The sequence below is a fragment of the Parasteatoda tepidariorum genome, chromosome X2, assembly GCF_043381705.1.
Source record: "Parasteatoda tepidariorum isolate YZ-2023 chromosome X2, CAS_Ptep_4.0, whole genome shotgun sequence".
Classification (NCBI taxonomy): domain Eukaryota; kingdom Metazoa; phylum Arthropoda; class Arachnida; order Araneae; family Theridiidae; genus Parasteatoda; species Parasteatoda tepidariorum.
The window spans coordinates 26,193,360-26,203,093 of NC_092215.1; the positions used below are offsets into that span (position 1 = coordinate 26,193,360).

The window sequence follows — 9,734 nt, forward strand, 5'->3', positions numbered from 1 at the left end:
AATTTTTAAAAAATGAATCTTCAACGATCATAATTCTTTTGTTTTTATTTTTAAGAAATTAAACCTTACTTTGTTTTTTCGTTCAGAATTCGGTAATTATTCAGTTTAACTTTATTATTTACGTGAAATTAAAATGATAAAAAATAGTGTTTTTTTTTGTTTAATTTATTTAGTACTTTGTTTTAAGCATACAAATAATTTTTAACGAACTTATTTTTTAAATTTTCTTTCTATATTGTTAAGTAAATATATTGATAAACTTCAATTTTATTTATTTTTTTATTATTTATCTTTAAACTAGGAAATCTTTCGTAATTTGCGGAATCATTTTTAGAAAATATAACAGTAATATCTTTCTTAAGCAAAACATATACATTAAATTCATAAATTGATTTAAATCAATCTGAGTATAAAGTTTTGATAGCAATCCAAATTTATTAACAGGTCAAATTTTGAAAACATTTTTGATTAATCCATAAGGACTATTTATTCCAACCTAAACATGAATAAATTGAAAAAAAAGGGCATATTTATTCTAAAAAGTACATTTTTGTCCAGGTTATTAATTAATGTTTGACAATAAATTAAAATTATTTCTTTTCTTAGAAAGAGTACTCTTTAGACAATCAAAATTACAAATCAATACAAAAAAATTCTTTATTTCTGTACTTCATATTAATAAAACTGTAAAAACATATTTAAACCAAATTAAATCATTACTAGAGTAAGTAAAAAAGAATTACCTTGAATTCCTTTCGTAATGTAAGGAAAAGCTCATAAACTTTGCAACCATCTTCAATGTGTCTGCAGTTTACTACAAAAGGAGTTGAAATTGTATATATGCAATAATACACATTATAAATAATATTCATTATTATTAAAAATGAAAGATTAAAGAATGGAATAGAAATTGAAGAACTAAAATTAAAAACTATAAGATAAAAGACTATTTCAATATTTCAGCTCATTGAGAGTTTGTCTCTCCATGAAGCTAAAAAGAACTTAATTTTTTGACAATTCAAATGAAATCAACCAATTCAAATTTTAAAATAAATCTTAGTAAAAATCATGACACATTAAATCTCAAAACTTATAAAAACTAATTTATAGGAGGAATCAAAGCACATGCATAGAAGCAAAACAATAAATAATTGTTCACTCTGATTCAGTTTATCTTTACTTAACCCATTCTGGGCCAAGCAAAGAAATTTTATAAAATGTGATATTTTTATTGAAATTGGCCTAAACTACATTCATTAAGACACAAAAAAAGTTTTGTGCATGAAAAAAATATTTTACTTAAGAATAAAAATGGTGCATAAATGCATACCTGGTCAAATCAATGGACAAACCATTTTGTTAAACGCTAAGTGCTTTTATAAAATTTGTATTATTTTTATTCTATTTACAAAGTTTGCAACATTAATATAAAAACACAAGATTATAAAAGCACATGATTATAAAAATACATAATTATAAAAACACATGATTAATCTCAAATTGAATAAGTTTCCTTTTTTAAAAATCTTGATTCATGAAATTAAAAACCAGTGTAGTTTAATAATTTCTCAACAGAAAATGTTAGATGTATTCAATGTCTTCATAACCCTTGACAATAGCAGGAAAATTAAATAAGCAAAAATTATACCTCACAAAATAAAAAGTATTTATTTTTAAATTATTAATAAAAAGTATTTATTGCATTTATACACTTTTGGACACAAATCGGTTGAATATAAATGCACATATTAATTTACTATCGATGTACAGTTTATATTTATATACAAATGTGGTCACATATTTCAATTTTGTATAATTTTTTGAATCGCAATTGTCAAAATATACATTTATAAGCCATTAGGTGACATATTCAGAAAATATTTAACAGATTCATGTTTTAAAACTAAGTACAAGCTAATCCAGAATTACTTGCAAAAAACCTGTTTTAGGAGTTATGTAAAATATAGTTTGGAATTTTGTGAAAATTAGTTTTGTCAAAAACTTAAGTCTTATTACATAATTTATTTAATGAAAATACATTTATATAATAAATTATCCTAATTTAGAGATAAGAATTTGATTGAGGGAGCCTAATGAGATCCATATTAGTGATTTCTATAATTATTTAGAATCAAAATCTTAAAAATGAAACTATTTATTACATTTTCAGCAAAGTTCAATGAAGCCTGATAAAGGATAAAAATAATAACAAAACTGTAAACAAAATATTTCAAACCAAAAATACTTGTTGTACTTTCTAAAAAATACTTTACCTAATTTATTTTTTACCAAGTAAACTCTTAATGGCATTTAAATATTAATTAATTTTTTTGCATGTTTCATTTTGATAAAAATTAAATAGAAAAGCATTTGATAGAAATTTAAAGGACATAGTTTTTGCACATAAAATATGAAGAGGAAGTTGTGATAATTAGAGAAAGATCATTCCGTTTCGAAACATTAAAAATTAAGGAACTTGGTGCAAGAAAAAGGTAAATGCAATTTCACAAATTGATGAGAGCTGAATGGAATTAAAAATGCATATAGGTTTATGCAAATTTTCCAACAATACTCATTACAGGAAAGGATTGGTAATATATCTGTAACTGATTCTTGCGTTAAGCAAAACAGCCGTATTCTTCACAGTCTAAAATGCATCAACAATATTTTAGGAATTTTAGAGTTACCCGATTCTCTTAACAAGGTCCTAAACTGTAAAATAGGCATTGTAATTTATTTCTAAAAAACTGATTGACAAAAGTCTACTTTTCACATCATAATATTAAGCTAGAAAAGGAATCAATAAAAAATATTAATATCTGCTTTGATGCCTATTGTGTTATCGAACAAAAAAAATTGCTCATGTAAATAAATATTACAAATATCATGTCACATATAAGTAGGATTCACATCAGGAATAAAAATGTAGCATTCCAATCAGACCACCTAGGTATTCATTTAACGGTCCAAAAATTTATTATGGTAAACGAACTTGAGGGGGGAAATCGAACTTTACAAATACATAATTCATATATTATGGTACACATCAAAAATTATTATTTGCTATCTATAACTCTAAAACTAATTAGGTTCATTAGTCCATAATGATTGAAGATTAGTATTTATTAAAATTAAGTGTCAAAGAAGCTAAAATAATGTTAGTAAATAGAAGATAGAGATTAAAATACTGAGGCCAAATAAATAAATGAGGAAAACAGAGAACTAATAAAATATCTTAAAAATTAATTATCTAAAAATTATAATATTTCAAATAAGGTCAATTCTAAAAGAAAAATACATATATTACATTGATGTCAGTATATGAATGCAAAGCATAGCATTACATGTCAATTTCAAATTTTTTGCAATAAATACTTTCTTTTATCTATTTGAATACCACACATTTGAAATCCATACGACGCGCAAAACAATGAAATTGATTTCATTCAAATACTATTTTTCGTCATTATTTTGTAAATTTCAAACCAGGGTTGGCAGGTTTTTGACATGTGACAGTTTTTGACAGTTTAAACCATGGTTTAAACCGTCACGTCAAAAACCTCACTGTCAAAAATGTCGAAAATGTCAAAAACCTATATTCATATATAAAATTTAATTAATACATAAAATTTATATAAAGGATAGTGTTTCTAAATATGTTCTAGAAAAAATAAATTTAAAATTTTGAAGAAACACTTATATTTTGAATAGTAACCAAAATCTTGTACTTTTGAAAGCTCACATCTTTTGTAATATTATGTATTCATTTTCATGTGTTATTGAAAATCTGCAGTGATATTATTAAGAAATTTATTTATAACCAAATTTAGTGTATAGTATAGATTATACTAAAAATTAGACATTTTTAAAGATAAACATTAGCAGTTTTGTACATTAGACATCTTTTAAAGAAAAATCTTTTTAATATTCTTTTAAATCTTCTTAATAATCTTTTTAACATAAGACAATACAAATTTAAGTGCTTTCTGTTAAATACACAGAGTAGTTAGTGTCGATTTACAGTATATTCAGCCTATTCATTTACTATGCTGAAAATTTAGTTTATCCAAATACTTGTGAATTTCATTTTGCTGAATACTATATAGTTTTGTTGAATATCTAAATATTCAGCTGTTGAATAATTACTTCTTGCTTTCAAGATATGCATTATTTGTATTCTTAATACAAGTGGGGGAAAAAAATTAAGAGGTAAAAATTGTTTTAAAATGATAAGTGTAATAATTATAAATAAATATAATAAACAATATGAATTATATTTATCATTATTCACAAATATAACTACTTTTAAATTCAAATTAACATACTGGATAATAAAGATATTCGGTATAACATTAAAATTTTTTTTCATACACTTGTATCAAGTTTGTATTTATACAACATAACTTGTAAGTTCCTTATAAATATTAGTTATATGTTCCTTATATGTCAAAAATGCATAGTAATAAACTTTTAATTTTCTTAAGTATCAAAAAAAAAATTTTTTTTTTCAAAATATAAATATTTAAAAAATTTTGTGCAAAATTTTTCTGCATATGCATTTGAATATAAATTTCTGAGATTTTAAATCTGTTATTTTACCTTAATTTTAATTAAAAAAATATTTTAAAACCTGCTGATTACCTATAGTATAATTAAATTTCAATATAATGCATGGCAACTGTTGGTAGTTTTGAAGTTTATATATTTTTTTGGCAAACTTTAGTTTTTGACATTTTTGACGGGTTTTTGACGGTTTAAACCAGTATTATACCCTTGTCATGTCAAAAACCACTTTTTGACGTCAAAAACCCAACCCTGTTTCAAACATATTTCAAGGCAACAAATTTGTCTTTCATGCTAATGATTTTAGCAACATTTGAAGAAAATACTGGCATGAACCCAACATATAAATATCATGTTGCTTAATATTTCTATGTTGAAAAAGCGTTTTGTCACTAAAAGATTGAAAAACATTCTTTTGAGAGAAATCGTTCGGGAAACATCATTTTGGGAAAAGATTATTTCGGAAGTCAAAATATGGATTTTTATGTTTAACAGTCAAATATCTATCAAAATGTTAAAGAACTTATTTTTTAAATAAACTAATACTAAATACTTATTCTACTTTGCAGTATCCTTTGAAACATGCAAATTACAAGGTTATCAGCCATTGGAAAAGGGAAAATACAATTGGAGTTGTTATAGAAATTCAATTAATTTTTTTTGGCAAAATTATTTCAAAAATACAAAAATAACTAATTTCTACAATCAGCATTTTTTGAAATGTAGTTAAGAATTACACATTAGTCTGCTATTTTTAGGTTTTTGATGTTTTTTCCATAACTAAACATTTTTATCAGCATCAAAATGTTTATGTACATTTAAACAACAGTAAAATAATAATAATAAAAACAAAACAGAATATAAATAACTTACTTAACTTAATATAATTTATAAATAATTTACTTAACTTAAAATACTTACTCAAATTAATAACAGAAAAATTCCATTGTTTTACATTAAAAAAGAAACCATAAGTTCTAAAAACTACTAAGCACTATGTTTCCTAAACTAATAATGCAATGACTTTATCATCCACTTTCTTTTAAAAGTTTAGGACTGTCAAATGATACACTGTCATCAAAAGTTTTTAAAGAACAAATAAAAATATTGAATAAATGAAAATCAAAAAATGAAATATTAAAGATTGAAAAGGAAAATAGTAGCCAATACATATTGTAAAATTATTTGAATCAAGAGAAACAAAGAACTTTTTCTTATCTTACCAGAATTGTTTTTAAAATAAGCAATAATAAATTTAAATGTTAATTCCAGATCACTATTAGCATGAGTTCCTTTTCTAATCCTTTGAAAGCAAACACCTTTATCATCTTGTTCCTCATCTTCACTACAATATTCCTCAAAGCGGAAAAGCTTACTCTCATATTCCTTGAATTTTCTGTCTACTTGACACAACTGACAACTAATGTAAAAAATAAACAAATTCAATGTAGTGATGATTAAATTATTACAATATTTAAAGGCAATCTAATATAAATTGAGAGTATATTTTTCTGTAATGAAAATATTACATTTTTCTCCTTTCAACATTCTTTTCTGGTCTTAAATGGCAATCTCTGCATGGTGCAAAATCTTCTGAAACAGGAGGAGTGCAAACCTTTTTTAAAGAAGTAATTAACTCTTTATGAACATCTAAAAGGTAATCCAATGCTGTTACAATGCAGTATTGCAGACCAAGAGGGTTTGAAAACCTAAAAAAAGTCACATATTTCAAATTTCAAAATCATGAAGTTAATAAAAAAATTTGAATCTTATAAAAAAGACATTAAACAGAAATTTTTAAAAAATTTATCCTTAATCAATTTATTCTCATAGGTATATTTGTAGGAAAGTTACGATGTCTAAATATGAAAAATTATATTTTTATGTTTATTTTTAAAAAAATACAGATTCTCAGTAAACTTAAAAGTAGAGAATCTTTACGAGAAAATGCAATATTTTTCATTTGATTCAATTCAAACTATAACTATTTATACAAATAAAAAATTTAAGTTTTAAAAATATTATAAAAAAAAACACATGTTTTGTATTTTTTAAAAGACCATTAGGTTTAAACCAACCAACCCTGGTTGATAAAAATCTAAAATATAACAATCCCAAACTTATATTCTTCGGAAGATAAATAATAGATATAAACACTATATTACATGCGTAAAACAAAAATAATTGTTAAGACCCTTATTTTCATGTACTGTATTCTTTGAAAGTTTTATCACATATTGCTGCAATATGTGATAAAATTTATAGCCATAATTTATAGCCTTGAAATATTTTATTTCAAGAAATATCTAAGAGATACAAATTTGTAAATTGGAAATATAACTTTTTATCATTTTCAAATTTGTTAAAAAATACTATACCTAATAAATTTGCATAATAATTCTTTATACATTGCGTTTAATTTTTTGTTACCTAACCTAAAAATAATCAGTGAATTCTAAAACTAATTAGTTAACAATTGAAGATGTAATGTTGCATTACAGTAAATAAATTAAAAAATTTAAAAATAAAAATCAGCTGTTTTTGTGAATATAGAATTCGATAATGCAAGAGCTAAAAGCCAAAATATTGCAATCTATGTTTAATTTATCACTACACGAAAACTGTTAATTTTAAAAAAATACCTTTCATGACTTTTAATAATTTTATGTAAAAAACTTACCAAATTTTAAAGCGCGTAACACCACTGAAAGGAATATTTTTAACACTTATACCTAAAACAGTGAAGTGGGTCTGAGTGACCCGTAACTAAATTTGATACATGAATTATGAAGAAGGAATCCTTTTTTTTTTTTGTAGAAACAATGTTAAAATCATAAGGCATGTCTGCCTCACCCCCTGAAATCTTCCAAAGGTCCGAAGCGGTGGTCGGGAGAAAACTGAAGGTTTTCAATCAAGGTCATTATGAGTATCTATGTTGACATGTGAAGACCATTAAGAGTTCAGATTGAAATATTTTCAGACTATTGGAAGTTTTTTCTCGTTTTTATTGCAAGTATGTCATGACGTTACGGCTCAGGAAGTTCTGGAATATTTTCAACAATTACCTGAAAATGATTCAGAAGGTGACAATGATTTATAAAACAAGTGAATAAGAGGGGTTTTTTCAAAAATATTTTTTTAATTTTTTTTTGTAAAAATATATAACTTTATAGTAAAAAATATATTAACTAATTTAACTGGATAACTGTTTTTTCCATTAAAATATAATAGAAAAAAACAGATATTTCTATTAAACAGACATCATATATTTCCATTAAAATATACAATATTATATATTATTATATAAAAAGGTATATTTCAGTTTTCTTAATTAAATGATTACCTATATAGGTTTACTATCTAAGGTCAAAATGATTGTGGTTCTAGGTATATTTTAAGTCCCGCGGTTCTAGAGATAAAGAAGGTAACCCCTGAGAAAGTAAAAATTAATTTTAATATGAATCTGATATACTGATTAAACTACCTGAATTGTGTAAAATAAAAGTGAATAAAAATTTCAAAAGATTGAACCATTGCCGTCAAACAGCATGTTAGGAAATTTTTAGTTTAACCGCTTCCCTGATTATCCAGATTTTACTGGGGTATGCATTTATTGCAAATATTCATTATCACGAGAAAACTCGGGCATAGCAGAATTTGTCAATACATTTTGTTTTGTCACGTTTTTACTTAGGAGGAAGCAAATAAAAATAATCTACTGTGATTGAAGTTAGCCATGTTTTGCTATCGGATTGTGGGACAACACACTTGTTTTGTGCGATTGTATAGGATGGTTGCTGAATTTACATAGAAAAAAAGAATTTAAAAAATGACGCATCACTTTACTGGCATTTGGAAAGTGTCACTTTGTATTGTCCCTTGTTTTGAAATCTATCACACAAAGACTAATATTTAACTTATTTATTTTGTCTGAGATAACTTGGGATAGTAAACTGATGGTAAATTAAATGTTTTTTACGCATAAAAAAGTTCAAATTTCAACTTGAAAGTTGTGTATTATGTTTTGTTTTAGTTCCTTGTATTTATCAATGAATAAAAATATATATGTTGATTTTTTGCATTTTTTTCTCAAAAAAATTAGTAAGGGAAGCGGTTAACATCACATTAGCAACTGCAACTACAGAAATTTCTTCTAAGTGCGGAAATATAAAACTTCATTTTGTTTAAAGAATGATTGCTAAAATAGAGTAAATGTTTTCTGTCAGAAGGGCTCAAAAAATAGAGGACACATAATAAAAATTGATTTAAGAATAACTGTCATAAAAACTCAATTACCTGTAAACAATAGAGTTGTGCACAGAATTTCCTATAACATCACTTAAAAAGATTTTCAAATTTCTGATAAAAGTTGATTGTTCCTCTTCTCCTTTTAACGTTTTAACCAAATTCCACCACCAATCAAATTTGCATTGTGATTCTATCTTATTTACTTTTTTTACATAGTCAGTAAAATGTTGAAAAGCTTTTTGGGCACTAAATCTATATTTTTCCAAATATGAATTTACAAGTTCATCACATTTCACTTCATAGACATTTATGGCTTCATGGAAGGTGCCATCATTTGAGTCTTCATCAAGACAAATAGGGCCTTGTTTAATTAATTTTGAATAATTATATAGAATATGAATTTGTTGCAACTTATCAGTTTTTATATTTGTTTTGTTGTCCTCAATTGACTGGAGAGCCTTCGTATAAGCATTAGAAGCTTCTTCAAAATTCTTTTGAATCGAATTTAGACCAGCAACACCTGTAAACATTTTCAATACAAATAAAAAAAGGAAATATAAAAGATTAGTTTCTAAATAAATATGTTATTAATTCACATTAATTATATCTAATTTTAAAGAGATAAGTTAAATGTAAGACTTAACATCACTAGAGCTCAAATCAGCACTACATGTACCATGTTATATATTCCAGGTACAGGGTTCCCACTCAATTTTTAAAAAAAAATTCAAAGACTTTCAAGGACCTAAAATCAAATTTTTCAAAGACCTATTCAGCATTATTATTATATGCTAAAGTACATGTCAACCAGATTTTACAATTACATAGAAGCAGAAATTGTATATTTTTAAATCACAATGATTAGTTGACAAGAAAAAAAATTATTTATTGTGTTCAGGGATGAGATTAGCCAAAAGGCAAAA

The 9,734-nt window shown here is 24.6% G+C and overlaps 1 protein-coding gene across 1 annotated transcript in view; it reads right to left on the bottom strand.

The window, feature by feature from the left end:
• The window catches only part of LOC107444366 (E3 ubiquitin-protein ligase SHPRH), a 124,933-nt gene that overhangs the window by 45,628 nt on the left and 69,571 nt on the right, over positions 1 to 9,734 (bottom strand). Inside the window, exons 13-16 of the mRNA XM_071188261.1 lie at positions 8,860 to 9,331; positions 6,093 to 6,272; positions 5,787 to 5,983; positions 744 to 814 (exon numbers count right to left, since the gene is read on the bottom strand). Of these exons, the coding sequence (XP_071044362.1) occupies positions 744 to 814; positions 5,787 to 5,983; positions 6,093 to 6,272; positions 8,860 to 9,331 (920 nt within the window). The remainder of the gene's footprint in view (positions 1 to 743; positions 815 to 5,786; positions 5,984 to 6,092; positions 6,273 to 8,859; positions 9,332 to 9,734) is intronic.